Raw genomic sequence first — 24,974 nt, 5'->3', positions numbered from 1 at the left:
CAGCAAAAGAAAGAAATGGAAATGGAGAAACTCGTATAGAATTAGTATTTCGGGATAGACCTATGGGTGAGATACTAAAATTCTCACCAGAAGGTAGGAAGGGATCATCCCGGAAAGGGCTGCCGCGGGTTGGCAGGAGTGGCAGAAGGGCAGAGAATGTCGCTGAGTTCTTTTTGTTTGTCCTCTCCTGCCACACGGTGTGTCAGACGCATTAAACCAAAGAAATAATAAAAACGTGCTGAGGCCTGAGTAATGGACTTTAAGAAGCTTTCGACGATAAAATCAAACACACACAGTATTTTCCGCGCTGCGAGGTGGAGGAGGGAAACGGAAAAATCTCCAGCAGTCTTTATCTTTTCCTTTTCTTGGCATAATTTTTTATTGTCTCCGAGAAAGTACTTACAATGAATTTTTTATCTGTGCTGCCGCTTTTTATTGCCCCAACACATTCCAACACGCGTAACTTACTACAATATTGCGAATATAGTACTCGCATATGGCGTGGTGTAAGAGCAACAAACGAAATGCGAAAATTTTGTCGAATCAAGATTGTTGCGAATATTTATATCGGTTTATACGACCTTTGTGCATTTCGCTTAATAATGGCTGTCGTTTTGTCGAGTTTCAAACATTCCGTACCTGGCGAAATATCCTGACTAGGATAGATGTCATCAAGGAGCCGAAGACGTTGGGTATTAATAAATAAAGAGCATACCCTCGTGTACGTGTACATGACTGTTTCTATCATGGATATGTTTGGAGTGAACGCAGGGTTATTTCTGTCCTGAAATTTCATGGTGTTTGCTGAAATCAACAAAATGCTTGGTGGGAAGTTTTCGAAAATTATATCATAATGAGGACTAAATGAGTCGGAGGAGATAACTTGATCCGACTTCATTTTTGGAAACAATATATGGCGTTTGGCCTTTTCTAGTTAAAAAATTTCCGATTTAATTGCTTTGAAGACTCTCCAAGTTGTTCTCAGGGTGCTAGTTACAAGGACATATTTCTTTATATAGTAGTGCCAGTAGTCATGGTGAAGCTGTTATATGAATGCCTAGAAGGAGCCTACCTCTTGACGGTTTGAAAAGTTACCTTCATGAGACAAACTTTTAAATAGTTTATCAATGTGTATTTTAAACTCTAAAAATAAACCTTGAAAAGGTAAACCATTAATGAAGGAACAGAAACATTTCCGAATATAGCTAGCACTGTTGTCGTTATAATATCAGCCTATTCTTGACTCGAGAAGTAGCACAAATTATTTATAGTGCAGATATGATAGAAATATCTCAATGTAAGCTCAACTAGGGAAGCGTTCAAAATCAATCAATCACCTCAGTTGTTGTGATAGGACGGGCCCTGGTCCTGTCGAGAAATGAGCAAGGGTTCTCGACACATGGATGGTGCATCAGGACGTAAGTAAGTTAGTTCGAGCAAAGCAAATACGTCTTTGCACGCCAACTCCCAAGAACCCTTCGGAAAAAAGATTGATATCTGGGCTCTGCGAGAAACCCGATGGTATGGTGCCAAAAGCTGTGACTTAAAACACGAACGCGGTAAAAATGGTTACAAACTTCTTTATTTTGGTAGGCCAGAGAGTATATGGTTTTATCATTGCCATCTTAGATTAAAGAAGTCAAACAATTTGATGATCGGATGATGAAGCTCACCATTATATCCGCTGATTGCACGATTCACTTCTTCACCGCGTACGCACCACAGACAGGTCGACTTCATTCCGAGAAAGATCCTTCTTCCAGCAACTTCTGGATGCAAAGGCATGTAACATGCCTGCCGATGACTATATCATCACTGTCGGCGACCTTGATGGTCATGTAGGTGAAAAGGCAGACGATAGCGGGTGTCATGAGGAAAAGGGGTTTGGAGTGCACAATGAGGGTGGCAAGCCTACAATCGATTTTGTGGACACCCATGACATTGTACTTATGAATACATGGTTCATCAAACGATTGTCTCATCTTCCTACATTTGATAGTGGGAACAGTAAAACGCAAATCGACTATATTCTCATAAGACGACGGTTTGGAATGACGATGTTCAAATGAGGTTCCCTGATAAAAACTGTACGATAAAACGCTTGCCAATTGACAAATTTATAAGAATGCCAACCAGGAAGCAAAAAGCGGTCCATTAAAAAGATCTTTATGATAAACGGGATACGAACGCAGAATATCAAACACTTCTGTTGCGTTAATGACAAGAACGGTACTTTCCTTACCGACCGTCGTGCCTCCACGGATAGATGGGGAGAATTTTTCGAGCAGATTTCAATTGAAGAATTTGTTTATCCTCTATTTCCACAATCATTGCCGACATCTGTCAGCGCAATTGAAGTCGAGGAAGCAATAAAACGAGACACAGACATCGCATTTGGGCTCTGGAAAGCGAAGAGCTGGAACCCAACAGTGTGGCTCAGTGAATTGTTGAACCAGACTATTCAAGAAGATTGAACACCATCTGATTGGCGAGAAAGTTCCACAGTTCTAATATGGAAAATAAATGGCAGTCCAGCATAACGTTCAAATTATCGTCCGGTCCGGTTACTTTCCTGTACCAAGAATATTTTTTGTGTGCAGCAAGGCTAGCAGCTGAACTCGTTCATCGGCTTAAACGGGACATAGAAATTCCAAACTATAATTGCTTTTACTGGACCGACTCCGAAATTGTCCTAAATTGGATCAATCCAGAAGCATCGTCATTTTATACGTTCGTGGCTAATCGAGTCGCTGCTATACAACAAAAATCCTCACCCAAGCAATGGAGGCACATACATTCAAAGGAGAATCCAGCAGATTTGGTATCGAGAGGTGTCGCTCCAGGAAAACTGCAGAATTATGCCCTCTGGTTCTATGGGCCTATATTTCTTCATGGGACTGAAGAGTGCTGGCCGGAAAGGTTTCATAGTGTAGATACCACCTTGGAGAAAAAACGTTCAAAAATGGTATTGGCCATGGTGAAGGACTCAATTTCCCTTATCAATCAAATCGACCATCAAAACTCTTTTCAACAACTGCAACGCATAATGGCACATGTGCTACGGTTCGTTAGGAATGCACGAACAACGAACCACAAGGAACGAGAAAAATCGCTCTTAACTGCAAGCGAAATGGAGGAAGCCTTGCGAGTAATAGTAAAGGAAGCTCAATTGACTGTGTATTGAGAATCTATGCAGCAACTAACATGTAACAAGCAATTAAACAACAGCGATCCATTGAGCAGTCTGCATCCATTCTTAGACGAATTCGGACTTTTGAGAGTCGGCGGTCGGCTTGAAGCTTCAAATTTAACTTATGATACCAAACACCCGATCGTTCTTCCTTACGGCCATTACGTAACTCGATTGATTTTAAATGATCTGCATCATAAGCATCTTCACGCCGGACCACAAGCCTTATTGGCAATAGCGAGACAACGATTTTGGCCTATCAAGGGCAAAGCAGCCATCAGATCTATCGTGCAGAGCTGTATGAAATGCGCAAGGGCGAAACCAAAACTCATGACGCAGCTCATGGGAAACCTGCCGGCCCATCGAGTACAACCAGCCAGACCATTCACGAATACTGGTATCGACTTCGCCGGCCCTCTATGGATTCACTTTAAGGGGAGAGGCAATCGTCCGCAAAAGTCGTACCTTGCTGTTTTTTGTTGCTTTGCAACAAAGGCGGTGCATCTGGAACTAGTGACGAATCTAACGACAGAAGCCTTCATCAATGCGCTGAAACGTTTCATTGGGCGTAGAGGACATTGTCGAAATCTATATTGCGACAATGCAACTAACTTTGTGGGCGCCAAAAATCAACTAGCAGAATTAAACGAAAGCATATACGGGGAACAATCCCAAGAACAACTAATCAATTTTTGCACACCCAAGGGTATTGATTTTCATTTTATTCCACCAAGATCGCCTCATTTCGGTGGCCTGTGGGAGGCGGCAGTAAAATCTGCCAAACACTTTTTAATCAGAAACATATCCCCAGCAAAACTTACGTATGAAGAAATGGCAACTTTAATAGTCGAAGTCGAGGCTATTTTGAATTCAAGGCCACTGACACCTCTATCATCCGAGGCCAGAGACCTTACGGCATTAACTCCAGGCCATTTCTTAATTGGGGAACCACTAACGAACCCAGTTGATGTACACGCCCAAGCAGTAAAGGCAAATTTACCGCAAAGATGGAAGGAAATCAACCACATAAAGAATAGATTCTGGCAAAGATGGTCAAGCGAATATTTGTCGGAACTGCAACAGCGTCAAAAATGGAAACAGAGCTGCGAAAACGTAAAACCTGGAATGCTGGTGGCTATCAAAGAAGACAATATTCTCGTTCTGCAGTGGAGATTGGGGCGAATCATAAAGGGGATAAAAGGTCGAGATGGTCTAATAAGAATAGCAGAGATCAAAACATCGTCAGGAGTCCTACAGAGAGCAATTCATAACTTAGCACCGTTACCGGTAGAACCGAACGACACCGAAGACTCCTCGCAGCAAAAACCCCCAGCTCCATCAAAGGAACGGATTATAGATACCTGCACGCAAAACTCAGAAGCAACTCGATGTTCAAGAGCGAAGAAGAAGAGAATTTCGCACTCCCCCGTAAACCTGCTACTGTGGACTAGTTTAATCCTACCCGTTCTAGCCAACCCAGCACGGATCACCCCTTTCCAATCTCCACCAGGTATCTACTTCGAAAATTTAGGAGCCGCCCACTTGATCTTGAACGATTGGAATTTGATAATCTATTACAACCTCACATGATACTGGAAGAACATGGACAACCTACAAACAGGAATTGCGAGACTTCATAATATTTGTAACCAACTACACAACAATAACTCCTGTTTAGCCACCACAATGCAGCTTAACCATCTCTTAAGCGATATAGCAGTTAATAACGAACTGTTACGGCCATTCAATAACGAGATGTCACGAAGACATAAAAGAGGAGCTCTAAATATCGTTGGTAACCTTGCCAACTCACTCTTCGGAGTACTCGATTCTGACTATGCTACAAAGATGACAGAAACTATAAAGAACTTAAAGGGGAACGACGAACATCTCCTGCAACTAATGAAAAATCAGACTTCCATCGTTGACTCCACGGTCAATGTAATGATGAACTTGGAGCAATCAACCCACAAATCGATGCAAACTCTAAACGTAGCTCTCAACCATACCGCCACACAAACAAACAAAATAGCCAAGGAAGTGTGGGAGCAAGAAGTAATGCAGACCTTTTCATCAGCAGCGTTGCAGCTCTTCTTATCAGTCAACCACTATCAAAAGGTACAAACCAGTTTACTAGACATCCTTATTGACACGCACCATGGAAAATTTAACCCGCAATTGTTGGCACCACAACAACTACAACAGGAGTTATCCAACATCAGGGAGGAACTTCCTCCACATTTACGGGTGCCAACTAAATCGAACGATCTACTAGAGCTGTATAATATCATGACTATTGAAGGACGCATCATGGCAGAGCATATTATCTTCCAATTAAAACTACCATTAATATCGGTCGAAAGTTTCGAGCTATTCTATATTGTTCCTGTGCCCATCTCTGCTAATGGAATCGTCACTGCAATCACAACAACGTTACGTTATCTAATCGTTAATTGGGATCGTGACCAGTACTATCCCATGCCTGATCAGGAGGTGGAGCACTGCCATCGGACTCAGAAGTTGAACTACGTCTGCAGACAACGGCATCCCCTATATCGGATAGGATCAAGAGTTAATGCATGTGAAATGAGCTTCATCAGTCACATTCCTTCCAAAGAACGATGCAAAATGTCCAAATTAGACAACCCACCACGATGGATCCAGTTGCCAAACACCAACCGTTGGATATATTTCTTCGAAGACAAGGAGATAAACATAGGCTGCGGCACAACAGTTACTCAGATGACTCTATCAGGAAGCGGTACCATTGAACTACGTGAAGGTTGCACCATGAAAGAGGAATCACTATCTATCCAAGCACATCAAGTATTTCCAAGCACTATGAACATTTCATTTGCACCAATTCAGAATCTTACCGAATTCGTTTTACCACCGCATAGCAGCGAATTAAGTAATGACGAAGGCATAGGAGAATCCCTTCTAAAAAATTTAACAGAACTGAAGATGGATCTATACAACTTGCAACAACGGGAGCATCTAGTGACTACTATACTACCAAAGGACGTTCACCATATCACTGTCGCCTACATTTGTCTCGGTGGTATCCTAACAGTAGTAATTTACCTTTATTGGAAACACAGATGTAGGGCCTCTCGTAACACTACTACGAAACCGATACCTCTACCTAGGAATCTTTCAACCCCAGCCTTTACGATTGCGATCGATCCAGAATAACGGTTGACCTAACGCTCAACGGAGGGGCTGCAGTAAAAAAAAAGCCGTCTGCACGCGCATCCGGTGCATGCAAAAAATATTTGCATATCCAAGGTGAATATTTTCCGCATGCACGCATATTTAGCATGTAAGCAATTTGTAATTTTTCTCATAGCAAGTAAGCATTTTTGTACACTTTTTGATATTAGCGTGTAAGCACTTTTGTTCCTATTTAAGCGAGAACAATTAATAAAGAATTTAGTGTATTTTCAAGTCCCGAAGAACTAAGCCTTTTATTCCAGTGAGGCTGCTGGAGACTTCGAAGATTTGGAAATATACTCTACTGGACTAAACTTGATTCGGTGTTTCACCCAATTAAGAAGGACAGACTCATTCGGTGTTTCACCCAATGAACATACTGACAGACTTGAAAACGAACTTTACTTGGTTTTGACTTGAGCAGGTGTTTCACTTGATCAAGAAGAAAGACTCACCCGGTGTATCACCGAGTGGACCTATCAGGATTGAGACAGTATTCTTCACAACCGTATTCACGAAATTGTTAAAGTAAACGTGAATCAAGCCGGATTTGTCAAAAATTGTAGAACTACACGCGCTGCGCGGTTGCTAATGGAGAAACACGGTGAAAAACATCGCCCTCTTTACATTGAATTTCTGGATTTAGAGAGAGCATTTGACCATGTGCCACACGAACTCATCTGGTATGCTTTACAACCAAACTTGTTGCCAGAAGGGCTCGTGCGCTGGGCGCTGTTGTTCTACCACGATCCGAAAAGTAAAGTTGAAAGTCTGGCGGGTATATCAAAACCGCTTTGTATCTCTGGTGGTATTCATCAACGAAGCGCCCTCTCACCACTTCTCTTTGTTCTTGTCATGGACACTGTCACACGGGATCGAACTTCCAGCGCCCTATACAGCGCTTTATGCAGATGATGTTTTCCTAGCATCTTAGAGCAAAAATGATCTCGAGCAACATATCCAAAAATGGAATCGCCTCATGCAACACGGTCTCAGAAAACTGAGTTTTTGACGATTGATCCCCATGAAAAAGATACAATCACTGTGATTTAAATATCTCGGGTCAATGCTATTAGTCAATGGGGAACTGCGTTGTTAAATTACTTCACGCATTAACGTAACCTGGTTGAAGTGGCGTTCCACAACTGATGTTCTTTCTGATCGACTTATCAACGAACGAATAATGTCCTCCGCCTTGTCGCTCTCTATGGTTTTGAGTGTTGGTCGACTATAAAAGACAATGAATGGGGTCTTGCGGTAATGAAGACGAAGATGTTTTGTTGGACCAATGGCGTGACACGTTTTGATCACATCCGATCGTGGAAAAATTGCAAGAGAGACGTCTTCGATGGTATGGTCACGTAATTAGCGCTAACGAAAATTCGCCTGCCAAGATTGGCCTGAACGTGGAATTCGATGGTACGCTGGATGGGAATTTGACAGCCTCGCGATCGCATTCAGATGAGGCTTTTGATAGACCCAAATGACGAAGCCGATCACGATAGACCGATCCTGCTTACAAACGAGACAGAGGCTGAAGAAAAAGAAGAAGAACCAATCATGGAGGAATTGTTTTTGAGGGGCTAGATTTCTTCACGTTGGTTTTATGAGCCTTTTTTGAATAAATATTTATTATTTTTTTTCGACCAGACATTGGAAACTACAAATATATTTAAATTCTTAAAACTAGTAAATTGTTTTCATAATTCCATTCAATTATTGAGAATTTTCTGCTTTAGCAATGAACATTTTTCGTTTATTTTAATTTTTTTGTTATTAATTTAAATTAAGTTACAGAACAAAATTTTTAGAGAGTAGTGATTAATAATAATTAAATTATTTTAGGGAAAAAAATTTCAAACTGATGCTAATCAAGGCACTTTTCCGAAGTACAGGGGTCAACTCTTTCCAGCCACTTTCCCGCCCTTGTGTTGGGCTGACTCTTCAGTCTCACTAAGTATTTATTTGGGGAAGTTTCAATTTCTTCCACTATTGTCCTGTTCTCTAAGTCTTTATGGAGATCTACGTTGCGAAAATATCAAGGAGCACTGGATATACATCTAAGAATTTTAAACAGAAACGGCTGAAACAGATTAATGTGGGATGGTTTGGCAAAATCCCACAGTTGAATCTCACAAGTCCATACAGGATCGATTTATAGATCAACAACTTACAGTTCAGAGAAAGTGGTGATTTTTAGGCAGGTATCCACAAAGAATTTTTGAACTTAAGTTTTGCCTCGATATGCCGCTTCCAGATCAGTCTTCTATCAAGATCTATCCCCAGATATCTAACGTCCTGTGATTGGAGTATAGCTATGTTGTTGGTCTTCACTTGAGGCCAATTTACTCGCAAATATTAGTTGACTTTTTTCCTCCACTTTTAAAACCAGTTTTCAACTAACCTCAGATACCATTCCAGTTTCAGAGAAGCTAGTTTAGGGTCTGCATGTGAACTTAAGATAGCGGTATCATCAAGAAAGGGAACTATTGTGGTTAGCCCGCTATCATGTAGATAAGGTTTAGTACAGGACCATTTATACTCCCCCGGGGAATTACTGCTCTAATCTTATAAGACCTGCGTCCGAACATAGCCGAATGCTTACGTCACATCTGGAAATACTGCTGGGCCATATTTTCTTCCTCTGGCAGCATTGTGTATTTCTGATACAATCCCGTTCTGTGATATTGTACTCTTTCCTAGATTCGAATTGATGATCAGGTATCACGATGCTAGCTGCTAGGAATGGCAATAGCTTCTGGAGTAGTATACTTTCCATATCGTGGGAAGAAGGCTTATCAGCCCTCAACGTCTTCCAGGGATGTTTGCAAGTGGCTCAATTTGGTGCTAATTGAACAACTGAAAAGTTCAAATGGCTTTTGAAGGTCGATTGTTAGAATTGCTTCTTCCAAGTGGGCTACGAATGTTTCGCCTTTGTTCTCATTAATTCAATTTCCTGCTGTAGTTCTTAGCGGAGATACTTTGAACCTTTACCTATTAATCTTCTAGCTGTTTTCCACAACGAATAGTCTCCAGGTTCAGAAGCAGACAGTCCAGCCAAGAATCGTTGAATATCAGACTCAGAGTTGTTTTGTGGTTTCATTGAGTATACCTTTCGCTTGAGGAGACGTATGTAGTTGTCATTCCCTTCGTTATCTTTTATCCCGCGAAACCTTTTCAACGAATAAAATTGCTTGAATTTGGTTCTCTTGGAAGTATTTATTTAAACGCTCAAGCAACTAATTCCCTTTTTGAATGTATGTTGACATGTCATTCCTTTTTCGAACGCAAAGTCGATTAGGGCTGGATTAAGTAGGCTGACCTGCTGATATGTCATCAAGTTTGCTGCCTAAGACTGCCTTATACAGTTCCTCACCATTACCCTTGAACCTCAGTGAGGAGGCTTTGCATTGAAGTCTCCAGCGGCGGTGAATTTGTTCCGTAGACTCTTCAAGAACCGAGTCAACTGCACTCGAGTTATTTTCTGTTCCATTGGGAAATAAACCGATGATATGGTAAATTCTCCTAACCACATCAGGAAGCGAAGCGAGCCTGCTTTCTTTCAGTGGATAAAATTTGAGTTACCGTTGAATCAAAATCCAGGCTTTCTCTCCAGGGTGTTTAGAATTATAATAAATGTAGCCGGGAAAATTGAACTCGTTATTTTACTCTGTGAAGAGATTTTCCGATATTATACACAGATTAGTTTTTAAGAGGGTTGGACTGTTTGCATTCTAATGGGCAGTATGATAACACTTATTTTTTATTTAAAAGAACGTGCATCATCATATTTAGGTGTTTTATTAGTACCTGGATGATGGTGCTGACACTATTCATGAACTGGCTCATATTTTTCGACAGTGTAGTAATAATCGAAGATAGTTACTGTTGAGGACTATCAGCGGCACGATCGTCTTGGCCTCGGTTATTTCGCAAATCGTACTCCAGGGGGTATGGATGTGGCAGGTAAGTTATCGGAGCTAGCCAAAGTTTGTATTTTAGACTCAAACTTCATTTGCCGTTACTGCCATCTTTGAACAGGCAGTGTGTTTTCTTCAGGGCTGTGGCGTATCAAATGACAGGTCTCGAAGCAGGTATTAGAATTGACATCAGTTGCCGATGGAAAGAGTGCGGGGGTCACAAAGGGGTCAATAGCTTCAAGAACCCAATCTCAAAAATAACTCAACTGAAAAATTTGAAGAAGAATTATGTTAGTTCGTATTATGGTGCATGGTACACATCTATCTAGGCCCCGAATTGCATTCCATTTCTACAGATAATGGAAGATTCGGACATTTTGGAAACTTACTGTGAACTCCCCTTAAGTTCATCTCAGTATACTGGAAAGGTGGTGGAAATCCTACTTTAGTTATACGCATCACTTTTCTCTTACTTGTATTTTATTTTTTCAACTTTCACATAATTCATTCCGGTTCTATGAATAAAGGACTAAAAGGTAATAATGAATTCACAGTAACTGCTTCGGATCGATTGCAGGACAACTGGACTGAGAAGATTTCAATCTTTGCTCATACTTTCACCAGATGCATCCCAGTCGAATCTTTCCTGCAGAATTAAGATTCTGGGAAACCACATCGACCCTAAAAAGGCTCCCGATTTCGACATTTCGAGAAAAATTATCCAAATGGTACAGTTATTTAATGCTATCTTACGCCTTGGCAACTTTCCCAAATATTGGAAATTGATGCAAATGACGATGATTTTTGGGGAAAGTAAATATGCAATGCTTTTCACAACCCTGTAGACTCATGAGCCGGGTATCGGATCCGGCTGCTACTGCTTAGACGAAAACGAAACTATTCCTTCTCACCAGCTTTTGATCAGGAGAAAATGCGGAACTATCGAGCAAGTTCATCGGTTAGTCTCCGATATATACTTTGGAAGGTATTTATTGACGTTGCACAGGCCTTTGAGATATGAAGGCTTCATTTACAAAACTAAGAAAAATTTGCCTACGGAAACTTAATTGAATTTAAAGTATTGATACGCAAAGAGGCGATGAAATTAATACAAGCCTATGGCGCAAAATGTGGGATTCAAGTCGCACATCCAGTATCGAAATTCTTCAAAGAGTACAGTCTAAGATACTGGGAAAAGTTAGTTCCGCACTGGAATATGTTAGAAATTTCCCTATTGACCGTTACTTACAGATCTTACCTATGAAAGGTGGAAATAAATCAACTGAAGCAGTCAATCAATACCATCTAGACTACCTTCAACTCGAGCGAAAATTCCAGCTATACTCGTATAAACTGAGCATTCTCGCCTAAGCGAAGTGAGATGGTAAAACTCAAATTGGCTGTGTCACGTGACGACATCTGTTTGTTTTCTTCCTGAGCCATGGACGTAGAGTAAATAGCTCTGAACCTGGAAAAGGAGGTTGAACTGAAAAGGCACCGAAAAAACAGGTTCAACAGTTTGACAGGTCATCAGATTCTTCCTATTTGCAATTAAGGACGGAATATTGAAGAGTGGTGATTAATTTGTAAACAGAAGTGTTGTGTCTGCCAACGGTGATGCCAAACTTGATAGCTCTCGACGAGTTGCTAATGCAGTGGAATTTTCTATCTTAGAGTGGCAGTGGAGGGGGCAGAAACTTACTCGGAAAATCGTGGTGATCGTGCGCATTGCTAGGAATCGATAGGAATGGTACGTAGGTGTAACTGATGCGCTGTACCCCACATAGGGATTTATCCAAACCATCTATATGTTTTTAAGGTTTTGTGTGAAACAAACCCTTATTAGAATCGAGTCGATGGCTGTTTGTCCGTCTGTTCTTCTGTCTGTCTGTCTGCCTCTTTTTTTTCGGCGTTGGAAGGTGGAAAGGTTCAAAACCTACTGCTGGCTCCTGCCACGCAGTTATGTGAGACTTATACTCACTAAAACCACCTCCTTCTCATTCCACTCTCCCCAGAGAACTCCTATCAAGTATTGCGTCGCGGGGCTGGATCAGCTTTTAACTGTGGCTCATTATGGTTCTCTCCCTTCCTTGTTTTCGTCATAGTTCTTCCTGCCTAAGCTGTTGGTGAATAGCTTGCAGTTCCCTTACAACCTGGTTCCAGGCATCCGTTGACTCCAGCATAAGCTCCACAATGTTTTCGGGTGTTAAACGCCTGTCTGCGACCGCTTCCATTCTTGTTCTGTGCCCGGTGAACCTGGGGCAATCAAATATGATATGCTCCGCATTCTCAACCACGTTACCACATCTTGGGCAGCATGGTGATTCGTCGTGACCAAATCGATGTAAATAAGCACGATAACCTCCATGTCCACTTAAGAATTGTGTTAACTCGTAGCTTAATTCCCCATGGTTTCGTTCAAACCATCTCCAAATATCCGGAATGATGCGGTATGTCCAACGACCAGTTTGGGACTCGTCCCATCGCTGTTGCCATCGTTCCATAGATTCCCACCGTGCCAGCTGCCGTCGAAATGCGCTAGACTCTCCAGCTGCATACGTTTTGTCGTAGAGTCGACGACTTTCCTTCGCCAGGATGTCTATGGGGAGCATCCCTTCTAATACATATGCTGCTTCTCCTGATGTTGTCCGATACATACCGGAGTGTACTTAGCCGATACACCATTCCCAATTTTCGGCAGTTCACTTTGTTATTCAGAGCAGTTGCCCAAACTGGAGCTGCGTAGAGTAGCACGGAGCTGACTACCCTGGAGAGCAGAAGACGTGGACTTTGTCTTGGCCCACAAATGTTTGGTAGTATCCTGAAGATCGTTGTAGCAATGGAAGACGATTTGGTTGCGGCGTACTCAATGTGTCTTTTGAAGTTGAGTCTTCTGTCAATAATTACTCCCAAGTATTTGAGCGATGGTTGGGAGTAAGTTGTTTTTCCGCCAACTTTGATTTTTACAGTTGTGTTCTTTCTTCTCTTGCTAATGAGAACTACTTCTGTTTTATCCTCGGCAAGTGAAAGGCCAGAATTTCTCAACCAGGAATTGATCTCCCATATCGCTTCATTTGCATAGATCTCGATCTCGTCTTGGTGCTTTGCAACCACTGTTATTCCGATATCATCGGCGAAGCCAATAGTTGTCACGTTGTCCGGTAGGCGTAGCGTCAACACTTCATCGTACATAACTAACCACAGCAAGGGACCCAGAACAGAACCCTGTGGCACTCCGCAAGTTGTCGGGAATATTTTTAGCCCATCGTCCGAGTCGCAGTAAAGTCTTCTCCCAAGGAGAAACTCGACCACAATGCGTACAATGTACGTCGGGGCCTGTATCTTGTCGAGTGCCTCGATGATTTTTTTCCACTTTGCACTATTGAACGCATTTTTTACGTCGAGGGTTATTACTGCACAGCATTTTCCTTCTTCTATTGCAGCCTGAGCCAAGCCAGTCAGCATGCTGATTTTGTCGACAGTTGATTTTGCCTTACGAAATGCGAATTGTTTGTCGGAAAGGCGTCCTTCCTTTCCCGCAACAGCGAGCAGTCTGTTATATATTACTCGTTCAAATAGTTTGCCAATGGTATTGACCAGACATATCGGCCTATATGAGGAGGGGTCACCCAATGGTTTAATTGCCTTCGGAATGAGTATTAGCTTTTGTACCTTCCATTGCTCAGGGAATTCTCCTTCCCTAAGGCATGCCGTGAAAACGTGGGCAAACATACCTGGCGCTGTGCTGGCGGCTACTTTCAGGGCAATATTCCATCCGGTCCTCGTGTCTTTTTTTCAGTCAATCTTTTTGCTGCGTCTAGAACCTCCGCATTTACCACTATCGGAACTTCGTCGGAATTTAAATGTACTGCAAGCAGACTTGTACCATTCACATCCACTGGGAATAAAGTGTTCACTATGTTCTGCAACAAATTTGGGCAAGTAATCGGTGGGGAGCGCTCGCCTTTTAGTGATGACATCACCGACCTATATGCGCCACCCTATGGGTCAGAGTCAGCTTCAGTACACATCCGCTTGAAATGTTCGGATTTGCTCTTTGCGATAGCTACTTGCAATTTTCTCCTCGTATTTTTATATTGCACGTGTAGCTCCCCGAACTCAGGTCAGTTTCTTCTGCGATGGGAACGTCTCCTAGCTTTGAGGCACCTTTTCCGGCATTCCTCAATTTCGGAATTCCACCAAAAATTAGGATTTCGTCTTCGGAAAGTGCTACGTCGAGGCATAGCGGCATCGCATGCCCGCTGCAATTTTTCCACGACCTGTGAAACTTTGTTTTGTGCGCTCCCTGATAGCAATGTATCTTCCAGAGGTACCTCCTTCAACATTTCTGCGTCGAATTTCTTCGTTGCCCAGCTCATGGTTATTCGTTTTAATGCCTGTCTGTCTCTCTGTCTGTCACACCCGGTTTATTCGGAAACGGCTGGACGGATTGTCATGAAACTGGTGGGAGCATGTGACCTGTTATTCCCTTTACATACAGTAAGTGGCGCTATTTTGTGTTATGTTTAAGGGGGGCTCCCTATACATGTGAATGAAGGGTGCAACTTTTTTTTTTATAAAATGTAGCCATGTGGGGTATCAAATGAAAGAGCTCAATTAGTACTTTTCCCAACTAGTTCCATATTTGATATCGGGTGAAACACAGGGGAGGAGGCTCAAAATATGACCCCCAAAAGTGTAACAACCGAAAAATCTGAAAAAAATCATAGTGGTGCATCTCTACGAAATCTAGGCCTCAAAATACATCCGGTTCCGATATCTGCAAAAATAAAGTTGATAGTAGTATATTTCCACTTTTTAGAAATTTACCCGGCAATCCCCCGTATGTTCACCCCAGAGGTACAAAATTCGGGATGGGAGTAAGAGATAACATAATGCAAAACTTTGTCCAGTTTAAAGAAAATCCAACTATTATTAACAAAGTTATAGGGGTGAAACTTTGCCATTTTTCATGAATTTCGTGCATTCTAAAACTTGCATGACGTCATCATCACATATCAATTCGTCAATACCACATCGAAGGGAGTTCGTATGAAGCGGGTCGGAAAAAATTATTTTGTTTTAGTTTTTTTGTCATTTGTATGTGAATATCAATTACTCTAAACAGACGTGTGTCTAGTAGGTGTACACTATATATGCGTGCTAATGAAATTTGCGGGTAGTGTCTAATTAAGATAGGTATAAGAAGCAAATCGGAACAAGTCGGGAAACCGGAAGCTGGACGCTTCAGGTACGAAAGGTTTTGTGTATTTCTTAGTACGTGGCACGTAATATATCCATATATTATGTGAGGGTATCCACTTTCGGGTGATATTGACATTCATAGTCTTCAATTTTCAAAGAAACAACAAATTTGGGGTATTATAACTTTGTTAATAACAGTGCGATTTCCACCAAACTTGGTAAGATCATGCTCTCTATTATAGCCTATATCACTATCATGGTACTAGGATGAACTTAAGGGGGGTTTCTAACCAATTCCAAAAAATTGTAGTAATATATTATTATTAACTTTATTTAAACAGATATTGGCATGGAACGTATTTCGGAGCCCAGGCACCATATAGTGGCACCCTCCTGATTTTTTTCAGATTTTTCGGTTTGGTAGTTTCTGAGAATGGCCCCCTTAAAAAGTGATCACTTTTAACCCCCCGCGCTCCCCACCCTTCCTACGAATGTCAAAACTAAGATCGACTTTGAAAAGTACTAATCGAGACCTTTAATTTGATACCCCACATGACTATATTTGATGAAAAAAAATTTTACACCCTATTTTGCATGTACCCCCCCCCCCCCTCCCCTTAAATTCGACGTAAAAGGATGTAATTCACTGTATGCGTGAGCGTTCACAGTTCCCACCTTTCTACCAAATTTGGTGTCAATCGCTATAACCGTCTCCGAGAAAAATGCGTGTGACAGACAGACAGACAGACGGACAGATAGACAGACAGACAGTAAACCGATTTTAATAAGGTTTTGCGTTTACACAAAACCTTAAAAATGGGTACGATCAATTTATATACATGCATATATATATACAGCATTCGGAAATAGGCAGTTTGTTTAGGGTGAGGATAATATCTATGGCTGTAATATGTACGTATGTATTGCAGTTCGGAAAAATATGAAGGATTATGTTAGATTTGTAGCTGTATAGGGATAGAAAAATGTGCGTTGAGGTTTCTTACATAAGATGAACACAAAACCTTTATACCCGAAGCGCCAGCGCCAAGTTTGGTGAGAAGGTGGAAAATGTAAACGAACACGCATACAGTGAGTTACATCCTTTTACGTTGAATTTAAGGAGGGATACATGCAAAAGGGGTGTGTAAATCTTTTTTCACTATATATATTTGGTGTATCTTTGCGATAGCTACTTGCAATTTTTCCTCGTATTTTTATATTGCACGTGTAGCTCCCCGAACTCAGGTCTCCGTTATAATTTCCAAAGCCGGTCCTAGTCTTGTCATTCTTTGGGAAGGTGGGGAGTGCGGGGGACTTAAAGTAATCATTTCATTAACGGATCCATTTTCAGAAATTGTCCAACCGAAAAATCTGAAAAAAATCAAGAGGCTGCCACTGTATGGTACCTAGGCTTCTATACCATTCTACCATTCTATACCATTATCCTTTCAAATAAAGTTAATAATAGTATATTACTATATTTTTTTGTAATTGGCTGCAAAACCATTGAAGTTCATCCTATTACCACGTAATGTAGGTTGTAATATAGAGCATGATTTTAATAAATTTGGTGGAAATCGCACTATTACTAACAAAGTTATGATAGGTACTAATGGGACAAATACACAATCAAATGCCTTTTTACAAGGAATACACAAAACCTTTCATACCTGAAGCGTCCAGCTTCCGGCTTCCCGACTTATCTTCTTGTTGTACATAAGTCTAAAAGTAAATGTAGCATGGATTACTTGGCGTGGAAAACAGCATATTTGTTGACGATTTCGGATATTAAAATTGCTACAGTTTCAAAAATCTCTCTACTACCTTGCTATCCCAAAGAAAGTAGGGACCCTTCCAGAGAACTTTGCGGAACCTGCCAGTATATATGATATAATGCCCATCTGCAACTAAAATATTTACCACCCCTAATGACTCATGAGACTGAGCGATGATCAAAAGGCATCTGAGTTGCTCCATGTCGAAGGAATATCACAGCATTCTACCGAAAACACACGTAAAGCTAAACTGGAAATGTGAAAAAAGTGCCAGCTTGACCGTGCGCATGGTGCCGAAAAAACTAGTGACGCAATCGGGAGGGAAGATTCACGACGGATCATACCCGCAATCGATTTCTCTCCTTTCTCTGATCCTTAAGAGGCATTTTTACATCTTGACGACATCGGCTGATCTTGGATTTTTCCTCACGATCACGGCATTTGGGTTTTTAGTTTTTCCGATTCTATGCACACGGTCCTGCTGTTTTTGTGGATGCCATTAGATTTGGAATGAAATCACAATGCTGGCTCCATACGTTTAGCATTTGCGTTTGGAAGTGCGTTAGTGTTTTCTAAGCAGGCAAGCAAATTCCCTTTAATTTGTCTAAAAAAACAACACTCAATCGGTCGGTGGCAAACCTACACAAGGCAACACAAACGCCCCATCCACGCGTTTGCGTTTCTGAGGGTTTTTTGACGTTCGAATACCACGTTCATGAAATTAAACTAAATATGCATATGTATTTACAAATGTCCTCGATTCTTGAAAAGGTCCAAAGCAATTTTCACTTTCGGATTGTCACAATTGTAATCTGAACAAAGTTCCATGGGAAATTCCAGGAACCCATGGCAATAAAGTGTAACCTTCAATATAATAAATAAATGGAATTCTAGCCTTCAATTTAGGGCGAACAAATAAAATCGAATTTCTTAAACAATTCCTAAAAGAATTTTCCCGCCTTGAGCCCTTCCTTATGATTAAAGACAATATTCTGGTGCTTCTATAATGCTCTCAGGACAAACAACAAAGCGCTTTAAATTTCGGATGAAGCAAATAAACAAAGGGGGAAATTCTTCAAAGATTGAAAGTACTGAAACTTAATTAGAAAAGGATGACCCTAAAAAATAGAGGCGTCTCATTGTAAAACGGAATTTGTTAATAATACCATCGCTCCAAAATTTCTCCCTCTTTATCGTCTTCGTTGCCTTTCATTCAAAGGACAACGAATGAGAAATCCTTCTTTCCAAGAGCACTCGAAGGAAGCGGAAATTTTACAATAGGAATTGGGAAGTGACGAGAGGAACGTGGTAAAATCAAATTATCTTCTGTCATCCGAACACCCATCATCGCGCTTTTTTCTACTGGCAACCGTCCGGATTTTTTGCGTGTTCCCAGCAACCCATTCGCGTACCCTGTCGCTCAGGCAACCTACCGCTCAGGCAACCTACCGCCTCCTCTAGCCTTATCGAATCTGAAGACACTTTGACCATGTCGGCTTCTTATCTTGGTCCCACTGTTCGTCCTTTCGTCCTTCCTTTGACCAACTCAAAGGCATCCGAACCAACATCGATGAAAAGTTTTTATGGCGTGGAATCGTTTGTTAGCGGTGAAGGTTCTGGTGAGATACCAATATCGCTTGTTGAATGAGACGAAGGACATCTTCTTGAATATAAATGTGACACTTTGTTCGCAAATAAGAAAATCGGACTCTACGGAAGCTTCGTGGTAAAAGGCTTTCGAGTAGGACGATGGTAAGGACAAGGGTGAGGAATATACTGAATAAAAAGAATCCCACCGTTTGGTGCTATTCAACTGACAGTCACGTTACTCAGTAGAATTATGCAAATTTTTGTATTGTCCTTGTTTTGATGTCACACTGCTATGAATTTTTCTCAAGTTGATTTTTTCTGCCAGGACGAAGGCAGCCTCCTTTCTTGCCATCGCGGTTCTAGGGACGCTTTCGCTTGACAAACTCACTACTTTGTTTAGACTAGAGAGAGTCATTGAGTATGCTGAATACCTTAATTAATCCCTTGTCGTTAGACTAGCAAGCAGAGATTTGTACCAGAAGCAGGGAAGACTACCGAGGGAGCTCAGCAAAGATACGAAGGGACTACGGAGACGGGTCAGTAATTAATTGATTCAAGAAAATTTGAATTTAAAGGAATCGTTGCCGAGTTATTAGGAGATAATCGAGCAAGAAGGACAAAAGTTTGTTTGTCAACGAGCAAGTGATTCTGATAAGATTTCTCGAATATTAGCGCCGAATGGATGTTTCTTGTTTGAGTTTCGCGGAATATTTGATATCCGGAGGGGATTCTTTAAACGGTGCTGATTTGAATTCAATTGGAAAGCATTTAGGTAAAAGCTTTCCCTTTAAAATTTAAAAAGTTTCTTTTTATTTCTATGAACTGCTCATTAAGAGTCGCGACAGAGAGAAGAAATTAAATTAGTTGTCGAACTGCATATGAAATATTTGGTAATTTGGCGAAAATATCAAAAATGATGATACACGTTAGCTAATACCCCATGACAAATTCATCGCGGGAGTTGCACTGCCGGCAAAAGGATTTGTACAGTAGATCAATGTATTTGAATCGTGCCCTGTGAGTTGGGGTGTAAGAATACATTCAAAGTCTTCCCCGCTTGTTGTAAGGGATAGAAATTTGTGGACGAGCACCCTGCAAATTTGGATAATTTATTGTTACCGAAACGTCAACAACGTCGAATAAGGACTGACCCCACGGCTACAACCACTGGCTATTGACAACGGCAGCGAGGGTACTCAGAAAGTTTGGTTTTTCCAACTTAGGTGGCAATTGCAGCGAAGTAAGCGAAGTAAGATAGTGGGACTCTGGAGAGTACTCCTTTCCCCTTTACGGCAATGTGCTCTTGTACTGGGGAAAGCCAAGTGGTAGCAGATGCGAATCTAGTGTCGGGCTGCTCCTGACTTCTACCGCAAGGCAAGCTTGACCAGGGAGCCGGGTTCTGGCAGACTTCTAACTGTAAGGTTTCCGTCCAGGTTAAGGAGCAAAACAATTGTACAGTGCTATGCACCAGCGAAGACCTCCGATATAGTGAACAAGGATGTTTCTTCCCAGCACAGAGGCTGCGATAAGATCGGTTGGATTTGAACTGACAGACACGGTACGAGCATTAAAATCGAACACTTCGCGATCAGCAGTAGATTTATTTATTAGTTATTTTCTGGACTTGCGCAACAGGAGAGGCCCCAACGTGGACCTGGCAAGGGATCAACGTGTGATGGTCGCTCACGTTGGCTTGTATGTTGCATCCACCACTTTTCGGATACGGACTGTTCCTCCAAGTAGAAGATAAATTATTTCGGCCATCAATGCACTCAAACGGAGTAAAGACGCTAGGCTTCACGGTCTCCTCCTGTTATTTACAGCTGCACCTGCAGTTACTGCAGGCTTCCACTTGTACAACAATCTTTGGAATCCTTTTCTCAGAGGGTGCAAGAAGGGAATGATCTTTAAAGTTGCAAAGAAAGGCACCCGTTTTTAGTGTGAAGATTTGAAATTTTGGTCAAACTAATCACTACTGTCTCCTCCGCTATTGTCTTGATTCTGTTTTTCATATGCGTTCAAAATTGTTCTACTGGTAGGTCTGCCGCTTTAAAATGTCTACTTGGATCATTCATATTCTGTTTTTCTTATTGCTGACACGTTTGCTATGCGGCAGCGATATTTGGTCATTATTAGATAGTTGACTGAGGCAGTTCATTTTCAGCCATTAAGGCTGTATGCAAGAATATTAGAATGACGTTGCTATGCCAGGTTGCAGCACTGTGTGGGATTCTTGAGGTCTAGAGAGTCTAAACTTTGGTATTTAAAGGGCGAGCTGGTCTATAAGTAATTCAGACTAAAACTCATTGAGGAAGAGGACAACTGTCTTCAAAGTACCGGTATTTAGGTAATAAAAAAATTTTATTCAGGGTTTAAACTTCAGGAGAAGGTTGATCTGCCAACGATGCAGATAGAATAGGAGGTTTGGGAAAGAACTCCTATTTATCGTGGAATGAATAAAAAATATGTGGGCTGCCTTCCTGAGGTTAAAGAACTAATTGCAGAGAAATGTAGCGCTCGCAAAGTATGGCAAGGAAAACCGCATAAAAAAAGGACAGAAAATCTAAACTTTCTGGGAAACAAGCTAAAGTAAAGATATATCTCGAATCGGGCAGCAAAAAAAGGCACAGGCTACTCATTTTGGAAGGCTACGACAAATCTAAAAAGACCCAGACACAATATCGCACCTACTAAACAGGAAAATGCGAAACGGGTTCGTTCTAGATACACAAGCGTCTACATGCTTAAACTCAGTCGGAAAAGTTGACCGTTACCCAATACGCTGTGTATAAATAAATGCTCCAAATGAAGCTCCTCGCTACGAACTTATTGCAAAAAGAATACTGAAGGAAATGCCAGAAAAGGTAAGTAACGCAACTGTCAGATTCAAATACTTCCCTCGACAAAGGAAAGTAGCCGAAGTTATAACGGACCCTAAACCTGCGAAGGAGCCAAGTAGAGTCGAATCGTATCAACTAATATCGCTTCTCCCTATTACAGCCAAGTTATTTAGAAGGCTTTCCCTTAAGGGACTGAAGAAAATCATTGTGGATCGAGAACTAAATAATAATAATAATAATAATCGTTGGCGCCACAATCCATGTTGGATCAGGGCCTTGAAGTGTGTTAGAGCACTTCATTCAAGACCGTAACGGTACACTAGGAGGCAATGTGGTCAGCATTGCGCTCGCCCGAGATTATTACCCTGATTTGACCCAGGTACTCATTCACAGCTGAGTCGACTGGTATCCGACGTCAAATCACGATACAAATTCCACTGCCACCAGTGAGATTTAAACCGCGACCTTCCGTACGACAGCCTTGCGCTCTAACCACTCAGCTATCCGGACACAACTAGAGAACTAAATACCACCTCACAATTCGGTTTCCGCGGAAAACATTCCACAACCCAACAGATGCTCAGGATCATGAATCCGGTAAAAAATGCAAAAACGGAAAAGATGTGCCAGAGGCGAGTGAAGTTTAATATTTAGGTATGACATTTGATGCTAAGCTCAGCTCAGCTCAAAAAGACATATCTCAAAAAAGAAGGACGAGCTAAATGTCAGATACAGACAGATATACTGACTGTTGGGAGCAACTTCCAGCTCACTGTTGACAGCGCAATCCCGTGTGGACGTACGGCTTCCAGTTCTTGGCCTGTGCCAAAGAATACTGCAGGTCATACAAAAATTCCAAAACCAAGTGCTTAGAAGCCAAGTAGATGCTCCCTGGCTCATTTTAATCAGGGCCGGCATAGGGACCTGAAAGTATGGTTGGTAAGTTAAATCATCAAAGACCAAGCAATTAAGCGTAACAACCGACTACGATGACTTGAGAATAACGAAGTCTGAAAATTGACTGATATCTCTAATATAACGGGACTACTGCAAAGAGTAAAGTCAAATCACTTGGTAATGCAAAGAATGTCGAATGGTATTAGCTACTGAGAAACAGCCGGTTCCCCAATGAAGCCAACCAAAGTGCTAAGGTTAACCACAGGGTCTTCTCCCAATAAAAGCGAAACTAAAATATGCAAAGAAAGCTGCTGGATGAGGAAATCTCTGACATAGCTTGGCGAGAGGTGCTTTTAGTAGGTTAAAAATCCCACACCCTCAGGAATTGTCAATCAAAGGATTAGTCTTTTGAAGGTTGCCACCTCTTAAAAAAAACAAAAAAGAGCATGCTACCCAAGATGTGGTAACGTGTCCGAGAATGCTAAGCACATTGCATTTGATTGGCCCAGGTTTACCGCACATTGACCAAGAGAGGAGGCGGTCGCAGAAAGGCGCTTCATACCCGAACATAATGTGGAGTTCACGCTGGAGTCAATAGAAGCTTAGACCCAAGTCATGAAGGAGCTGAAAACTATTCATCAAATGCTTAGGGAGGCAGAACTGCAAAGAAAACAAGAAGAAAATGAGTCGTAGTTAAGCAATAATCCAGCGGCGCGATGCAATGCTCTATTGCCGTCCGCTTGGGAGAGTGGAAGGAAAAGGAGGTGATTTTAGTAAGTAAGAGTTTCACAGAACTTCATGGCAGTTAGCAGTAGGTTTTAAACTTATCCACCTTCCAACGATCAAAAAAAATTAATAAGTCCGGAAACCACCGGCTGGACGCTTTAGGTATGAAAGGTTTCGTGTTTTGCTTATATAAAGACATTTGAGTGTGCATTCGCCCCACTAGTACGTAGCACGTAATATATGCGGGTGATGTTAACATTCATAGTCTTGAATTAGCAAAGAAACGACAACTTTGACCTACTATAACTTTGTTAGTAATAGTACGATTTCGACCAAACTTTGTAGGCTTATGCTCTATATTATAGCTTACATTACTACGTAATACGTTATACTCGCGGGGTTGTGCAGCCAAAATTTAAATAATATACTATTATTAACTTTATTTGAAATATCAGTATGAGGGGTATTTAGGAGCCTAGGCACCATATAGTGACAGCCTCTCGATTTTATCAGATTTTCGGGTTGGGTAGTTTCTGAGAATGGGCCCGTGAAGGAAATTATCACTTTCGACTTACCGCACTCCCCACCCTCCCAACAAATGTCAAAACTAAGAGCGGCTTCGGAAAGTACTGATCCAGACCTTTCATTTAGCACCCAACATGACTATATTTGGTGCAAAAAAATGTACACCTCCGTTTTGCATATATGGGGATCCCCCCCTCCCCCTTTAATTCAATATAAAAGGATGTAACTCACTGTATGCGCGAACGTTCACAGTTCCCATCTTCCCATCTCCACCAAATGTCAATCGCTGTAACCGTCTCTGAGAAAAATGCTTGTGACGGACAGACAGACAGACAGACAGAGGGGTTGGTGCTTATTAGAAACATTCACCCTGTTGGATGTAGTCCTAGCCAACGAAGGTGATGTAGACACTTATCGGAAAGGGGTATCTGATTCAATTGTAGATCTGAATTTTGCCCAGTTAGCGAGGACTTCACTGGCAAGTTAGCGAGGACTCCACGTACAGCGACCGCCAGGCAATTACCTTTGAACTAAGGACAGAGTCACAAGGCAGGAGGCCCGCACCCCGCGAGCCGAAATCCAAAAGAACACCAGGATGGTACGCAAAAGCGATGGATGAGCAAATATTAATGGACGTGTGGTTAGACTTGCCTGCTTTGCTAGGAACGGATAGAGCTCGCCATGTCACGCAAAGCATCTCTAAAGCATGTGACGCGTCGATGCCTAGGAGATGCACAATCCCCACTAGAAGACCCAATTATTGATGGAATAGTGAACTTGCCAACCTTCGATCGATTTGTCACAGAGGCCGCGAACGGCTCAGAGGGCAATAGGTAGGATCGATTAAGGGCAAAAGGAGCATGCCTATAAAGAAGCCCGCAATAACCTCAAGCCCGCCATCCAGCGGAATAAAGGGAATGCTTTAAGGAGCTATGTTTGGAAGCGGACATAAATCCGTGCAGTAGCGCCTATAAAATTGTGGCAGGACGTTTCACAGGCTGATCATCTCCGCAGATCACGTGCCCTACGCTCTTGTTGAAAATAATCCAGGGGTTATTTCCCCAGCAAGAGGGGGGTACTGATACCTTCCAGC

The 24,974-nt window shown here is 41.8% G+C and overlaps 2 protein-coding genes across 2 annotated transcripts; both read left to right on the top strand.

Annotated features, from left to right (window-relative positions):
* Positions 1 to 3,190: 3,190 nt before the first annotated feature.
* Positions 3,191 to 4,780, top strand: LOC119654001. Its single transcript, XM_038059162.1, has one exon. It carries the CDS (start codon positions 3,191 to 3,193, stop codon positions 4,778 to 4,780), a length of 1,590 nt encoding a protein of 529 aa, XP_037915090.1.
* A 12-nt stretch (positions 4,781 to 4,792) lies between these two features.
* Positions 4,793 to 6,385, top strand: LOC119654000. Its single transcript, XM_038059161.1, has one exon. The coding sequence runs from the start codon at positions 4,793 to 4,795 to the stop codon at positions 6,383 to 6,385; it is 1,593 nt and encodes a 530-aa protein (XP_037915089.1).
* Positions 6,386 to 24,974: the final 18,589 nt, after the last annotated feature.

The sequence above is a fragment of the Hermetia illucens genome, chromosome 4 (assembly GCF_905115235.1).
Source record: "Hermetia illucens chromosome 4, iHerIll2.2.curated.20191125, whole genome shotgun sequence".
NCBI lineage: Eukaryota > Metazoa > Arthropoda > Insecta > Diptera > Stratiomyidae > Hermetia > Hermetia illucens.
Note: the sequence above shows the minus strand (reverse complement) of the source record. Positions and strands in the feature narration are given on the sequence as shown.